The following is a 17,452-nucleotide window of genomic DNA, read 5'->3' as shown; positions in this document are numbered from 1 at the left end:
TTGCTTAGAGTCTTTTGCTCTAGAATACCAATTAAAAGGGGGTAAGGTGCTAATCTCAAAAACGCGAAAACAAATTACATCGCCTAGTCCACATTAGATGGGTTCCCTAAAGCAGACATAATAACCTTGGCGCAAATGGTTATTCTAGAAAGTTACTTTCTGCATGTTAGTAACTTCATGTGGGCTACATGACAGTTATCTCACACCGTCTGAAAGGTAAATGAGGCATCAAAGGCCTTACAAATCATGGGTTTATAATACCCAGAGCATGCTCGCTTGCAGTCACAAATGAGATAAATCTCGCGTTATGTTGGGAATTGGCAACAAGGTTTGGCCTTCTGCTCTGTTTTCCTTCTATAAATCATAACGGTTAAGTGACGCAGGAATTTCAGACAAAGTGATCAGGTTATTTTGGGTGAGATATAAAACATCAATCACCATAACACGTGACCAGAGACAGTAGCCGCAGTGGCTTTGACACTTTAGAAGTAACGACTTCTGTAAGTGCTGGTTGAGATAGAATCTATCCATTTACTGGTTTTGAGATTAGATATCACGAGAGGTGTTCGCAGTCAACCTCGATCGTAATATTTTCACCTTAAAAACTTTACCAAAAAAAAGGGCCATAATTTCGCAACAATAACTATAACAGTCTTGCGTAACCACTAATTTAAAGCGTCAAACGATTTTTCTCTGCATTACGGCTAATCAAATATCAATTTAACAAGCACTAACGCTGGCATATGCTTGTTAACAAACGTTTCAACAAATCATAACTGATTGGCGTAACTTAAAAATACTTACAAACGAGAAAACTGCGCTAGCAAACCAAAATAATTCATACTATCTATGCAACCTGACAGTATGCATAAATCAGAAGGGTTTAATTGCGTGTTCATATCTCAGTCGGGTTCTCCAATGTATATTTCAACAGGTTAGACATGACCACCGTGCTATCTGAACTCCACTAAATCGAAACTAAACAAACTGTCATAGCATTTCAAAATGCATACTGTCAGGTCGCTTATAGATTTATTGTACATTCACATAATTTAGCATAGCTCGCGTTCAATAAAAGAGCTTACAGCGCAGTAAAAACGGGTCTCGCAAGTAAGGCATGCATCAGTTAACTGTAGTGTTTAATCCAACAGCAGCGTGACACTATATAGCACAAGAGCGACTGCGATGGAGATTAGCTGAGTCGAATGTCGGCTAGATTTGCCAGAACGGCCACGAAAGGAAATGAGTATCTAGGTGAAATATTTAACACTTTACCAGGCGAACACGCTATAATTACAAGCACAAACAGACATGCGTCGTTTCTTTATACACCCCTTGGGCATTTTTCATTAAAATTTCGCAATTGTTTAGTTGGGAAGTGGAGGTGTAAAAAAAGTTATGAGAAATAGAGTAAGCTGCGCTCGACTGCATAGTAAAATAAAAAGGGTAAAAGTTTATGTAGGAAAAGTAAGCAAAAATATAACATTTTGAGCGGCACATCTTTGTGCCTCCGTAGACATTGATCCGCGCCTTGCACAGTGGGAAACACTGTGGATAATAAATGTATTAACCAATGGGTTTACGCAACAGCAAAACAATCGATAGGTCGTTTGCATTTGTGCAACTGGTCGTGTTGTGCAATGAGGTGCAATAAGTCGTGTTTAAGAAATTGCTTCAAAATATTTTGCCTTAAGCACACCACTTGAGCGTTTGTGTTAAGACATAGACTGTTTTTTTTTGCAATTTGCTAAATTTAGCTTACTAGTTGCTAGGAGAATCTCACTTTAAATAGCAAACTGTAAAATAGATATGTGAATAATTAACCTTGTGCGCAATGCGAGACGGGATACCGAATTGTTACTGTCGGGTACTAAACGAGAGCTGCCTCTTCTGTTTGTTGATTTCTTGAACTCGGTATAGTGGGTCACATGATAAACAACATGTGACTGAAAATTTCCCATAAGGAAATGATTTCTAGCAGCACACAATGAAGAACATACCACACGCAAGTCGTGCACGTTGGCAAACTTGCAAATCAGATGTAGTCTTTACTGCTGGGCGAAGAGCTATAAGTACTTTATTGGGACGAATACCACAAGGTTTATGTTATCAACGCGAACAGTGCAGAAGTAGCAGGATTTTTGTGTCTCAGATAAAGAGTAAAAAAAATTCTAAGACCCTTTTTAATGACCAATCTTGACTCAAGTGTTAAGGGAAACTTAATTTGAGTTAAGTTATTTGAGCAAACGACCTCTTTTTGTCTAACAATTGACTAGGTATGTTAGTTTTCCTAACATTATAAACAATTGTCCTAGTTAATATTTCGTGTTTGAGACTTTCTTTGCGAATTGGTGCTCAGAAAAGTAATCTTTAAAAAATGACTTAAAATAGAGATGAACTGCAATGACGGACTGTTAGACTAACTGGTGGCGTGATGACTGGACTTCAGCAAAATAAACCCGCTTTGAATACTACAAGTTTAAAGATCATTTATCAAGACAGTCCTGGTTAAACCACACTGAAAATATTTGTGCTTAACTCCTGTAAACCCATAAAAAATGCTTCAGCATTTGTTACCTTTTTAGTTTCTTAATTTTCGTGGGAATCCTAATTTGGAAATCGCCCAAAAATCTTAAATTATCAATCTAAGACTATAACACTAACAACGACGCAGTAACAAAATTGCATCAAATTACCATATAATATATGACCCACTTTGTATTTTGCAAGGATTGAGACTGCGTTTGTGACCCGCGCGATGAAAACGTTCGCCATCCCTGAAGTAGGTCCTAATGATTATTATTAAAACTGTCTACAATTAGATATTGACGTACGCTACATTGAAAGGTTACAAGACCTTTCCAAAATACTTATTAGTTTTTTACTAAATGTTCCAAATAAAAATAATGCCATTCACAAACTGAAATTGTATTGGCTTTTTAGATTTCTGAAAATCGAATGCCATTGTTTGTTTATTTCATCTACAGAAAGTTTGATAATACCGATAACGTAATGAGCAAGTTTGAGGCAATGCAAAACGATAGTCTCTCTGGTTTTGGTCCTGTGCACACCGACCAGCCAATTTCGGCGAGTCAAGGGTTGGCCCCGCCTTACATTGGCAATACGACTGTGATCGTAACCCAGCCTGGATTCAGCACTGGCAGGCTATGGTCTTCTGGCATGTGCGACTGTTGTGCAGATTGCGGAATTTGTACGTATTTTCCAATGCCGTCCATTATCACATGCACAAAATAATGCAATATCTAACGAAGTCCATTATTCTTAAGGTCTTGCTGGGTACTTTTGTGGAATTTGCCAGGCTTGTGCAATCGCTAAAAAACTGGAAGAGAACGGTTGTGCGGCCATGTGCCACGCAGGGCAGGTTGCACTGAGAACAAAGTACAGGCTCAAACACCAAATCCAGGTAAACGCCGACCCTAGTCCAAGCTTTAATTTTAAAATGATATTTTTACATGAAACGTGTATTTCGAAATTCTATACTTTATTGCTTCCAGTTTAAACTAAACAACATGTCTAATTGGTTCGTTTTGATATTAAAACCTGATTTGAAAGTAGAATAATGTTCTTACCGGAACTATTAGAGTTTTTCAGAGAGGACGCTACAAAGTATATTATAACGATAAAAAAAGGAAATGTAAATTTATTGCTCAGCCGTAAGTATCTCACTAATGCACAGTTAAATAAATAATCTCTGTGGTGTTTTGTTCTAAAACTATTGGGCCACATGATTTTTTTGCAACGTAAATGGGCCACGAAAGAAAAAAGGTTGAGAACCTCTGGCCTAGCAAATAGAATTTGTTTGCGCGATACGGCGTCCTGCAAACATTACTGGAACGCCATCTCGGCTTAGTTTTGTAGAGTTGTGAATAAAATTCAATGCTAACGTGCTTTTTGCTTTGTCGAGGTTTCTTGCAAGTCAACGAACATAAAACAATGAAAACTTTAAAATTTAGAACACGTTAGAATGTTTCTAAGGTAAATCCTATTTTTTCCAGGGAAGTATTTTGAACGATGTTTGTGTGACGTTGTGCTGTGGTCCGTGCGTGCAGTGTCAGATGGCCAGAGACATGAAGCTGGAAATGTACCCCAAAACTTGCTGCAATGCTTGCTAGCATTATATTGTTAATTGATCGACTTTTGGCGAAACGCAACTTTTTCCTTCTTGATTGTGTTTCAATCAACAACATCCGCAATTAATGAATTACAGTGTCAAAGTGCTAAATGTTTTACTTGGATAGTTGGCATCAACTTTTGTTGTACATTTTTCATTGCAGCACACGGGCTGTAGTGACCTTTTTATCGAGACTTAAGGCCTGTTCGCAGTATAGCGCCTTAATCGGAAAACATGTTCGATCGTTAATTTTTGATTAATACGCCACAAAATGCAAGTAACATTTTGTTACGATCTTCAATTGATATTTCAGTAAATAGTCGGAATGCAATATGTCAATTTTAACAAATCTATATTTCAATCGTGTATTGTGATATTTGAGTAAATAGTGAGGATACATGATGTTAGTGTAAACATTTCATTTTTTTCGTGCACGTTATACCTATGCTGTGTCCGAAAATTGTCTGTTTTACTTATAATTGAACAGTTGTTCGCATTTCATTAAACTAATTATAATTTTTTTTTGCAACTAAATTGCGTTATTATTCTATCAACTATGTCGACGTATAATCGATATGGAAGAATTATGGCATCGTTTTCCTAGTGGTATAAAACTTAAGGAAACCAAATTATCAAATTATTGCCAAATCTCAATAGACCAAACGATGTGGTGATTCTAACTCCCGACCATCAATAAATTAGTCATATTGAACTCGTATTGTTGAAATTACTTGTTTTGTGTTTGTTATATTTTTCACAAAATTAAAAAAAACACAAAGACGACGAGAGCAGATGTCCCTTGATTAAACGCGTCATTTTGATTATATTTTATATATTATTAATTGTACAGGTATATGTTTCTCATTATACCAATTTACTTGTGAAAGCTATAGCGTTAGTATTTTACTGACCAAAAATAATCCGGTGTTACCCAGGAAAAAATGGCAGGATACTACTTTAAGGGATAATGAGTTTGCCATGTATGTCAAGTTTTATTTTTATGGAGAGTTGTGTTTTTTTACTATATAGATAGGTCTACTACATAACTGTCGCATATTATGGCCAGCATTTACCGTGTATGTTACTGCTGCTCGTATGACACTATAACTTTATGTATTTACTGAGGCTGTTTATTTAAGATTCATTGTAGAATGTCGATGGGCGATCAAATGTTGCGAAATATGTATCAAAAACTGTAGTGTACGTCATGCACAATCCCAGTGGTAAATGTTCCGACATGACAAACACTTAGCTGAACAACCAATAATGAATGATAATTATTGTATAGTTTTACAGTCCTTCTTAAATCAGTAGCCAAATGTTCTGGATTATGTCTCGGTGGCCCCTTAAAGAGGACATTAAAGACTTCTTTATGACATTTAGGAAATTAAACTAAAAAATGGTTTGTATTTTTATTCATAAATAGTCTTTCGGAACATACTGTATGGCTATGAGCCTAATGATAAAGTCTTCGGGTTTTGATTTTTTGTAAAGTTAAAAAAAACATTGTTGTATCGTCGTTTGGATTCGCTAGTTAAGAAGGGAGTTGAGTTGTTTCATAATTATTTTCAAATTACATATTTTTGCGATGGAACAGTACAAGGTTTAAAAAAGAATAATTATTTAGCGAGTTCAACATTTAGCTGAAATATTGTATACGGTGGAAATTTCTGTCTTTGTTCATGTTTTTTTTATTAATAGAATTGACTTGTATCTTTAAAAAAAAACGCAGTTACAATAAACTGGTTACATCGGTTGCAGGCCACAGTTAAAGGACAACCAAAACGTCTTGTTCGAGAACGTAAAGTCAATCCTTATCTTTAGTAGCTACTTTTGGGATTGTGTCCGTATCTATCCTGCGACAAAGTGCTTTTGATCTAAATTGCTGTCAAATTATTAAATTGTTTATAGTCAGATTTTTATTATTCAGGCTATAGATGTAACAAGACGATTATAAGTAAATATTTATTTCTAGATGTATTTTGAACTGCAAACTTCGATATAGACAACACATACAATTCAAATTATTCTTTTTCATTATTTTTTATAAACAAATTTTTAAATGTTTTAAACTTAAACATTTTATGTTTCTATTTTATTAAGCGATAAGGTTTGTTGCAAAATACCTTATTGGATGATTTCGATACTTATATTTAGATCCCTTATTAAAATTGCCAATACTATTTTCAAAACCTTTCTAAAAAAATAAAAAATAAAATGAAAAAAATACATATACATTACAGATGGGCCCGATATTTGACAAACGAAGGTAAAACAGTGCCGACAACCAACTGGGTGTTTTTAATTATTAAAAGTTTTTAATTTGGTCAACATGGAAATAATATGGGTTTGAAACCAACTGCTTTACAGATACTGTCGCATGCAAAGTGTCCAAAATCTATAATGTACCAAAACTGTCTATGGTAAATTGATTTGAGAAAAATGAAGCATGCCGTTTGTCTCATCGGAATTTTAAACAGCAGTGGTTTTGCTTGGCGTATCAAACGCTGCGTGAGTGTTTGGTTTAAAATTTGGAAACCGTTGTTTAGCTTTAAAAAAACACGTTCTAATTTGCTTAAAAACCGTTTGCACTAAGTTCGTATAAATCAGTGGATTCAGGGAGCTGTTGATTGGCAAAAGGAGAATGGCAGAAATGGCATAAGTCATGGGCGATAAAATAGCACCACCCATGCTGAGAAATGTCATGATGCAGATTGGAAGCCAGCAGCACAAGTCAGTAGCGATTAATATCGTGACTTTACGCTGCATCGTTTTAGTTTGCTTGTTTTTCTTTGTGAGGGCTTTAGCCCCTTGCACAATACCTTTACGCCGTTGTGAGATCCAGTAAATTGCCCCGTATGCGCACGCAATATACAGCAATGCGACGAAATTGAACGTGATAATAACTGACGACATGGCATTAACGCTGTCACTGGTTTCGATGCGATATAGCCTTGGAATGCACACACTACTGCTACTGTAATAACCATAGGAACTGACAGAAGTTGGTACTGACGAGCCAAATTCGCCAAGGTAGCTTGTCAATTCAAACCAATTGGAATTCCACAAGTCATTATGGGGTTGCAACTTGTTGCTGATGATAGAAAGACGCCCGGCAAAATTTTGTAATTCCGACAACACTATCGTGTCATTAGAAAAATAGGGACTTGGGCGAATCTGAATTTTCCATACCATTGAACTGGACAGAGCTGGTATAAAAGGAAGGACTGACACAGCGACGGAAACAAGCCATATGGTAACAATCCACATAACGGCAATTCTCAGCCGAACACTTCGCGATGTGATCGGGTTAAAGACGCTGAACAATCGATAAGATGTAATGCATACTAACGTAAGGACGGAGGTCTCTGAGGAGAGAACTGTCAAAACGCCAATGATATCACATAAATTACTTGATCTCCAAGCTTTGTCGCGAATGCAGTACTCACCGCTAAACTGAACCGCCTTAATGCTAATTATCAACAAGGCAATGCCCATGATAAAATCCGAAACGGCGAGGTTTAGGATTAAGACACGGTTTATCAAACCTAATCGCTGGCGGTTCTGTGCAGTTGTACGTTTGCGCAGATACACGCAGGTTTGAACGATAACCGCCAGGTTTCCCAGCAAAGCGAGGACAGCCATAAACCAAACAAGGATCTCCAGTGCGCGCAACTTTATCATTTGAGTGTTGGAAGCCAGGGCATCGTTTTGTAAATACTCGGGAGGACATTCGTCTGAACCATCCTCACAATCTACGACTCCGTCTTGAACCTTATCACGTGGAACGAACAATGGCTTCTTATCCGTGCAGTAAAAGTGCGTGCTTTTGGAGCAGTTTAGCTCGTCTCTCCAGTCATCGCAGTCCGGTATCTTGTTGCACTTATTCTGCTCCGGTATGGCGGTGACTTGCTTTGCTGCAAAATCAACAATGGATTTGTGTATAGTTTTATTTTTTCTGTTTTAAATTGTTTGTATTATCTTGATTCACTAATCTTGCGACTTAACTGCAAGAATGACTACAGTTCCCCCACTATAGTTTGATTTAGACGTTGCTTTACACGTCCATACTTTAAATTGTGTTACAAACCTCCAAAAATTGTCTGCACAGCTCCAGCCTTGCATTCAAAGAGGTTATCACAGTCCATCTCATCCCAGCCCTCAGTGCAATCCAACATTCCGTTGCAAATACTTGAGCCGAAAACAAAATCCACTTTACGGGAGCATTTTCTCGTTGTAAGTATGAAGTCGTAATTAATCGCCCGGTGGTATCCCGCTGGAATTGTTGTCTTGAGTAAGAAATTAAATAAATGTTAACGTTTAGTACACGTTTTATTTCTATTGGTGCAGACTTCCTATATATATGGGCACCATTCCAGATATTTCTTACGCAATTTGTAGGCTACCACTATTTCGGATCAAAGGTTTTCAAATTATCAACAGTTTAAAGTCAATATCAGGCAAAACGCAAAAACAGAAAATTTGAAGGAACTGTAACTTCAATGTCATTTGGTAACACAAGGTTATGTTTTAGTTGCATGAAAACATTTAGAAATAATGACACAAAGTTAAGTAGTAACGTTACGTGCCAATACAAGTAACCTTAAAAAGAAAGTTCTCTTTGCTAGAAGAACTATTGCGCAAATGTGCAACTGAAGTAAAGACTTAATATATCCAATGAGATAATTGCTGCGTTTTGGTTTTTATTTATTTGTTTTAAATTTAGAAAACATTTAATTTGAAAGGAGCCGTGACTCTTCGGGCAAATATGATTAACATAATAATTCGCACGATACCTAAAATTATGACATTTTGTAATAGAAAATCAAAGAAAATAGGTTTTGTGCGCCGTTGACCCAACAGGTGCATAATTAACACCAACAGTTTGCGCAAAAAACATACAGACCATTTGCCTGTTAAATTCTTATCTTGAAGAGGTGTTATGTATAATAGGACAACAATATGGCCCAAACTTATTTGGGCAAATCTTAAAACAATTGAATGAAATATATTAACTTTTCGTGATTTCCATTATGACATACTCAGTGTAACATAGACAACAAAAAACTTGCCGGAAATTTCAAATTTGAAAGATTCTGAAAGCACGATCGTACTAGCCTTTGGTGAAATATGTGCATAATTTTTTTTTACAAAAACGCACATTTTATCGATATCTAGTTCAGGTTGTCAAACAATATAACTTTTATAGGATAGTTATTTTCTCGATGTTATGTTCACAATAACAAAAAAAGAGTAAACGTCACTTGTACGAAAAAGATTCGCCCGAAACATGCTAAATCATCATACTACAAAGCCAAAGATTCATCCCCCCCAAAAAAACTCACGTCCATTACCATGCACATATAAATATACAGGAAAATTTGATGAGCATTAATGTTCCTTTGTTACACTCTTGAACCACGAGTTAAGCCTCGGTGGAAAGCTTTTTGAGTCAAAAATAGTTTTGTTATACCTATCGACCCGGGTTTAACGTGGATAAATAAAAAAATATATGAAAAAGGCAAGTGTAGATACTCAAATATCTAAATCGTTGAATGGTGAATTCTAGTCTTACTTACGTCTATGATGGGGATTTGATCGCAAACAGTCGGCTTTTGAGAACAGTTTGCCCGGTCACTACATTCGTCCTCAAACAAAGCACACTCCACTTTTCCGTCACATCTGAATTCAGGAAAAAATATTTTCAGCTTTACTATTTTAAGGACCTTTGCCTCAGGAAAGTAAAACATCAACACTCTCTATTATGTTTGCGTGACAATATTAGTCTCAGATGCAAATGTAACTGTTTTATAATTTGTTTTGTAAAATAATTTAAAGGCGAAATATTTTCATGGTCCACGGAGGGCGTTTCATTTAAAAAACACTTGAAAAGAATATTTGTAATTTTTGTTATCGTACAGAAAAAGGTTTTAGAAGCTTACCGTTTTGCGTTGACGGGAAACATCACATCAACCAAGTTGCTATTTAGAATCCGTTTAGCGTTGTCCATAAAATCGTCAGGGAAGACGTCGCAACGAAAATCAGAATCCCTAGTTGCATCCAATGTGGTGACTTCACCACCACAGTTGTTCTCGTCCAACTTTGAAATAGAACAGTCGACGATCCCATCGCAAACCTGCTTTCTAGAGATGCAGGCTCCCGTTTGCGGACACTCAATCTCTCCTTCCACGCATTTCGCGCAAACGGCTGGAGTCGGCGTTTCGCCGTAGCAAACTTGGTCGCAAAGGTCGCGCGAGCGATTGGCGGAAAGCTGGTCACGTGAGCAGAGACACTCGTCGCTAAGATCTGGACAGTCGAACACGCCGTCGCAAACCTGACGCTTGGCGATCGTCATGTTGGATTGCAAGCATTTCGCGCAGTTAAAGCTTCCGTTGCTGAAATTTAGCAGTGAATTTATAAAAAGTTAAAGGGTATCAAAACAAGTCCGTAAATCGTTGGTTAAAACATATTGTCACTACAAACATTGGTAAGATAACAATTTTATTGTAAACTTAATTATTGATACACTCATACATACTTGTATATAAATGTTTCAGTAACTTTATATAGCAATCCCCTTCGTGTACTAACAAAATGCCACAGACACTGATTCTATGATTCTTTCCCGACTTATGGTACTATATAGCCTATATATAGTGTGTTCGAACTTTGCACAGCCTATTGTTTTCTAGATTGCCCTTACTTGTATGAAAATCTTTATTATTTTTTTCGGTTAGTCCCCCTTCCGGCTATACAGTTGCACATTTTTGGTATTTACTATATTCTCGTTTTATAGAATAAATAGGTTTTATTTGACTTTTACTAAAGTTAAGAATCTCAACCGGTATTGCTTGGTATAAATATAAACAACAACATAATTAAAAAAAGTATTGGCTTTTCCATAGCACATCAAATATACCAAACGGAAATGTTTTTGTGTATAAGGAAATAATCACATCTTTACCTATAACATTGGTCCGACTTGTCGTTGCACATGGCATAATTGTCCTGTAGCGACCACTGAGGCAACACGCAATAGTTCACACTATTCGTGATGCCGAAGACTGACTTGTAACACTTAAACCCGGGTAAGCTCCGGAAGTCGTCGGCCCGACCCGGACAGTCCTGGTACTCATCGCATGAGTACGTACGAAACACGCACGTTTTCGGATCTGTTTGACAGCGAAACATCCGCGGCTCTGGACAGCTTTCGATCTCATCACTGCAATCGCCACAGTGATCCATTCCATCGCATAGTAGGTACCTTTTAATCAAAACAACTAAATGGATTGTGTACAACCTTGTTGCTACTAATTTTAACTTAAAATCACACGTATTGTTAGTGAAGAGCACACGTATAGCCTACTGGCATTGCTCGAATTGTTTTCGGGCAGACAGGAATATTACTTTCAAGATGCCAATTTTACTATTTGCCAACCTGGGAATGCAGCGTTTTTTGTTGTGGCAGTGGAATTCTCCTTCGACGCACGTCTCGTTGCTAGGTGGCGCCACTTCATCGCTTCCATCCTTGCAGTTTATCATCTTGTTCCTCCTCCACGAGCGCGGGATGCAGCGTCCTCCATTTGCGCATCGAAACTCGCGACTCGGATCGCACTGGAGGCTTCGCAGCTCGTCGGATCCGTCCGTACAGTCGCGGTATCCGTCCACGACCCGGTACCTTGCGATGCAGCGCTGATCAGCCTCACACCTAAACTCTGTGGCGTTATTGCAGGTGGAGAGTGTCAACGCTTCGTCTCGTCCGTTGGCGCAGTCCTTCACTCCATCTGCTACCCACTCCCTTGGAATACACTGGAGACTGCTGCTGTTGTTATTGTTTACTAGACTGGTGTTGCTTGTCGAGAGGCAGGAAAATTCTGACTGAAGACAGAATGGCAAGCTTTGCTTCTCGTCGCTGCCGTCTTTAATCAGCATCCCGTCGCAATTCCGGACTCCGTTCATTACCATCCAGCGTGGGATGCATATCTTGCTCAAAGCGCACGCGAACTCTTTCGGGTGAAAAAAGTTTTTGTTTTAGGTTTATGCTTTACCTACATAAATTGTTGCACATATACTTTGTCTTTATTGCACATCGTCTGATATCCGGCATAAACACACCACAGAAAAACAGTTTGAGAATTTTCGACTTATACCGCATGTAACATCTGTTAACTATACAAGCGTTTACTGTTCAAAATATTATTATTTACCGATTCAACAATAATTTTAAACAAATTAAATAAGTCTGAAGCAATAACAATACTCAAACTGAAAAATTCACAACTTGAATTTACAACAAACTCTCGCCGCCCTTGGCGATTTAGCGGATGATGGTTTGTTGATTTCAATAAAAGTCTCGAAACAAATAATCACTCGTGCATGATTAAACAAATAATCACTCGTGCATGATTCAAATAATCACTCGTGCATGAATGTGCACGCCAAAATGTGCAAAAAATGTGCGCACATTTTGAACTGCCTTAAAAAATGTGCACACTTTTTTTCACAATGTGCGCCATTTTTAAGTGAGAGTAAGAGTTTTAGTTACAGTCAGGATTAGAAGTATAGTTAGAGTTACAGTTACAGTTAGAGTTGTTAGAGTTAGAGTTAGGGTTAGGGTTAGAGTTAGAGTTGGCTAAACTCTGTACTCTAAGAGTAACCCTAACTAACTCTAACCTAAAAAAGTGCGCACATTTTTGAAGCCAGTTTAAAATGTGCGCACATTCTTAAAAAAAGTGCGCATCTTTTTGAAGCCAGTTTAAAATGTGCGCACGTTGTTAAAAAAAGTGCGCACATTTTTGAAGGCAGTTCAAAATGTGCGCACATTGTTAAAAAAAGTGCGCACATTTTTGAAGGCAGTTCAAAATGTGCGCACATTGTTAAAAAAAGTGCGCACATTTTTGAAGCTACTTAAAAATGTGCGCACATTTTTTGCACATTTTGGCGTGCACATTTTTGCGCACATTGTTTGCACATTTTGGCGTGCACATTTTTGCGCACGAGCCATTTACCCAACAGCTGTATAGTTCTGCAATAAACATCGTATAAGTTGCTCCAGACGCGAAAAATCATGTAGTGCGTTTCACGAGATAGCGCAAACAAAATTGAACAAACTATAGACAAATTAGGTGCTTAGAATTTGTAGTTTGTCGTCTGTTGGGCAATCAAAGCTTACACATAACAGTGAATCAAAAGAACTATAAGGAACGTGCTTATCTTTATTGTTAGTTTGGTCTAAGTTGGTAAACTTTTATATTAAACTATAGGCCTTTTGGACACTGAGTATTTAAAAGACCGAAAAAAATGCATTCGTAAAGTTTGACAAAAATATTAGGCAAATTCAGAATGCCCACAGTGCCGCTGGTTCTCCCAAATCGTGTAAACATATAATACCCATATAAGACTCTATTTGTTTTGCATTTACATTGTAAAAACAGGCAAACATGATAGTTTTTGGATGATTATGGCATGGCCTCGTGTATACCGTCTTTGGTCTGAGCACTGTGTTAAACCATCACCACAATTTTACCACTTGAGTAAATCTATTCTCTCTAAACGTTTAATGGATAGGAAAAATAAACAAAACTGATCGATTTTTACTTTTTTTACGCCAAACCATTTTTATATCATGAAAAGAACCGGTTTGTCGTAAAATGTAACAGATTTTACCAACTTGTGAAGATGAATAGCCTCATTTTATTTAGTAACACTGATCCCACCGTATGACATATATCAAATGAAACACATATATGTTACATTGGTGAGCTCAAGCAAGCTTCATAAAAAAACTTTTAAAAAGGTTTTACTGTTAGTATGGGTAGATTTGGGTACTCTGCGTTCAGGACAAAGTTTAAGGTCTGTAGAAATAAACATTTGCCTCTATAGCTGGGGTGGGCCCACATGCGGCTCGCCGGCATGTTTTTTGTGGCTCTTCTAGTCGAATCGTAAAATTCCAAAAAGCAAAGGCTACCGAGATACTGTTTAATAAAGGCTACCGAGATACTGTTTATGAACGTTTCTCTCTTTTTCCTTTCTTTATTTAGGCCAGTGGTTCTTAACCGGGGGTCCACGAACCCCTGGGGGTCCGCAAGAGGTTTTCAGGGGGTCTGCAAAAATTTCTAAATATACCCTTTTAAACGCTGGGAAGCATGTTTAATCACAATCTTGGTAAGTGATAAAATCACATTGTAATATGTTGTAAATCGCGTTGAGTGTGACGTAACACTTCCATTGTGATCTAACACAAATAGATTGTGAATTGGGAGGCAGCATTATTTTAGCTCACATGTACTTGATTTTAGTTTATGATATCAGTCGCAAAAATGTCATGCGTCTAGCACAGGGGTCGGCAACCTACGGCCCGTCAATGTAATTTATCCGGCACGCAGCCTCTTTGACAAACTAGACACGAGTCCATTTCAAATACTATTTGACTATTTTAACTACATAAGGGCAAAAATTTTCGCGCTTCGCGCGAATGATCGTTCTTGTTACGGTTTGTTTCCGTTATCATGCTGTCTTTAACTATATCAGCGCTTCTTTACCATTGCGCCGTGAATTGCGTCGCGGACAAACGGAAAACGTATTAAAAAATATTGGACATATATTTTTTAACCTTTTTTTCAAGTCTAAATAAAAACTTGCAAAAAATTTAAAAGAAATGCCCGGTATACCGAAAAAAATCGCGCTCGCTTCGGTCGCCATGAGTTCTTCCCACCTACAAACGTTAACAAACACACAACTAGATTAACTATTCAAAGTTATCGGGGTTCCTTAAGGTGGTTTCATTATACTATTCATTAGTAATATGGATGACTACGTATGGATTCGAATTTTGAGCCAAACAAGCGCATTTTATTTGCGCTTTGTGCCTTTACTGCCGCCTTAAATGTCATTGAACACGATTTTAGCTGCAAAAATCTGACGCCCGCCTGATACACAGTTGTGTAACATTTTGGGTTGCGGACCCCTGGTCTAGCATTTTCAAAACGCAATCACGCGTTTTAAGACTTACTTCAGTGATCACCAGAAAAAGGGGCTCCACGAATATTTGAAAGCATCAAAAAGGCAACAGGGGACGTGGCGTTATTTTGCACAATGTGCGCAAAAATGTGCACGACAAAATGTGCAAAAAATGTGCGCACATTTTGAACTGCCTTAAAAAATGTGCGCACTTTTTTTCACAATGTGCGCCATTTTTAAGTTAAAGTAAGAGTTTTAGTTACAGTCAGGATTCGAAGTATAGTTAGAGTTAGAGTTAGAGTTACAGTTAGAGTTGTTAGAGTTAGGGTTAGGGTTAGGGTTAGGGTTAGGGTTAGAGTTAGAATTAGAGTTAGCTAAACTCTGTACTCTAAGAGTAACCCTAACTAACTCTAACCTAAAAAAGTGCGCACCTTTTTGAAGCCAGTTTAAAATGTGCGCACATTGTTAAAAAAAGTGCGCACATTTTTGAAGGCAGTTTAAAATGTGCGCACATTGTTAAAAAAGTGCGCACATTTTTGAAGGCAGTTCTAAATGTGCGCACATTGTTTAAGAAAAGTGCGCACATTTTTGAAGCTACTTAAAAATGTGCGCACATTTTTTGCACATTTTGGCGTGCACATTTTTGCGCACAATTTTTGCACATTTTGGCGCACATTGTGCAAAAAATGTTCGCATCCCCGTCTCCAAAAAGGGGTTACGGGTACAAAAAGGTTGGGAACCACTGATTTAGGCATTTCGTTTATGACGTACACAAGACGTAGAATCCGAAGAGTTAGTTAACAGCAAGTTAACGCAATTTCATCATTGCTAAGGTTTTATAGATTAGCAAATCAAACAAATGACTGATATTGATAAATATTGTGCGTGTTTTTTTATTATTACCGTCATTATTATTGTGTTAATTACTACCGTTTTGTTATGCAGTATTACAATTCTGTTATTAATGCTGAACTTACATTATTTACCGTTTTTGTAAATTGAAATAACTTTGAGGCTCTCTGTTACTTGTATTTTTTGAAATGGCTCTTTCATTGAATACATTTGCCCACCCCTGCTCTATAGTGTATCATAAAAGTGATATCATATGCCTCTTAATTTTACATGTATAGTATGTATATATTTACCTTTTTCTCGACAAGGCAGCACCAAACTTTCATTTACCCTGCAGCTCCGTTTAGTGTTGAGCACATATCTTGGAATGCATTTCAACGAAAAGCGGCAACGGAATTCGTCGTCCGTACAGTTCAAGGGCGCTGAAGCAACAAGTATTATTATGCTTTTATCAGAGCTGTTACGTATAACCCACACTTGCTCGCCAATAAGATACATTTTCGAAAAGTCTGAATTCGGCAAAACTACCGATGACCTACATTTGAAGATATTATTTGCAAACTTTGCGTTATTAGCGCAATGAAACGGATCATACCATAACTTTCGGTTAACGTTACACGTCTATTTATATTAGCAAGATTCTCTAACACGTAAAAGGAGAGCTTGATCTAAACCAAAAATAAATATGATAGGTTTAGGTCTACTGCAGGGATGTCCAACCTTTCAGCTCTTGACGGCCGCATTGACAGTCTTATTTTCCTCACGGCCGCAAGTTAAATGTTTTCAGGGATGACTCAAAAAGTTGTCAAATCGTAACGTCATAGCATAATTAATCTTGACGTTTTGTCTGACGAACTCGTGGTAAAATATGGAACCTTAAAGCAGATTGATCGCGCGAATTTAGTTCAAAGGGACTAAAATACAATAAAGACAGATAGTAGAAGTTCGCGCAAAGCGCGAAAAAATAGCGTTTGCATTGAAATTTGTCAAAATGATATTTTTAGGGGCATGGCCAGGATCCACCCCTGCTCTAATGCTCTCAGCCAATCTAATGACCAGCAATGGTAGACGAATGTCTGGCTTGCCTATTACATAAAAACCCCGTCTAATTTCAAACCTGCCTCAAAGTTCCAAATTCAGCATTTTTTTTTCTATAATGGCATTTGTTTTAAATTTCGTGCAAGTTTTTATTACATTGCCAAAAATTAAAAACAAATTAAAAATATATGCCCGATATTTTTGAATACGGTTTCCGTTTGTCCGCAACCCATTTGTCAGCCTTCCACTGTTCAACGGTAAAAAATCGCTGATCTAGTTCAAAAGACAGTCTCAAAACGTAAACGAACCGGACGAACAAATATCATTCAAAAATTGTTACGTCCTTGCCTAGTTAAAATAGTCAAAAGGTATTTGTAATGGACTCGTGTCTATAGTTTGTCCAAAGAGGCCGTGGGCCGGATAAATTGCATTGGCGAGCCGATCCGGTCAGCGGGCCGAAGGTTGCCTACC

General features: G+C 37.5%; 2 protein-coding genes across 2 annotated transcripts; one reads left to right on the top strand and one right to left on the bottom strand.

Moving 5' to 3' along the window:
- The first annotated feature begins 2,992 nt into the window (after window positions 1-2,992).
- Window positions 2,993-4,893, top strand: LOC146133212 (placenta-specific gene 8 protein-like). Its single transcript, XM_083397480.1, has 3 exons — window positions 2,993-3,211; window positions 3,288-3,424; window positions 4,017-4,893. Exons 1-3 carry the CDS (start codon window positions 3,013-3,015, stop codon window positions 4,131-4,133), a joined length of 453 nt encoding a protein of 150 aa, XP_083253606.1. The 5' UTR covers window positions 2,993-3,012; the 3' UTR covers window positions 4,134-4,893.
- Window positions 4,894-5,952: 1,059 nt separating this feature from the next.
- Window positions 5,953-16,441, bottom strand: LOC146133211 (uncharacterized). Its single transcript, XM_083397681.1, has 8 exons — window positions 16,237-16,441; window positions 11,571-12,138; window positions 11,097-11,396; window positions 10,075-10,527; window positions 9,712-9,814; window positions 8,223-8,421; window positions 7,325-8,049; window positions 5,953-6,009 (listed from the first exon to the last, which is right to left on the bottom strand). Exons 1-8 carry the CDS (start codon window positions 16,439-16,441, stop codon window positions 5,953-5,955), a joined length of 2,610 nt encoding a protein of 869 aa, XP_083253807.1.
- Between the last annotated feature and the right edge of the window lie 1,011 nt (window positions 16,442-17,452).

The sequence above is a fragment of the Ascidiella aspersa genome, chromosome 9 (assembly GCF_963924565.1).
Source record: "Ascidiella aspersa chromosome 9, kaAscAspe10.2, whole genome shotgun sequence".
NCBI lineage: Eukaryota > Metazoa > Chordata > Ascidiacea > Phlebobranchia > Ascidiidae > Ascidiella > Ascidiella aspersa.
This window is presented reverse-complemented; position numbering and strand designations above follow the sequence as displayed.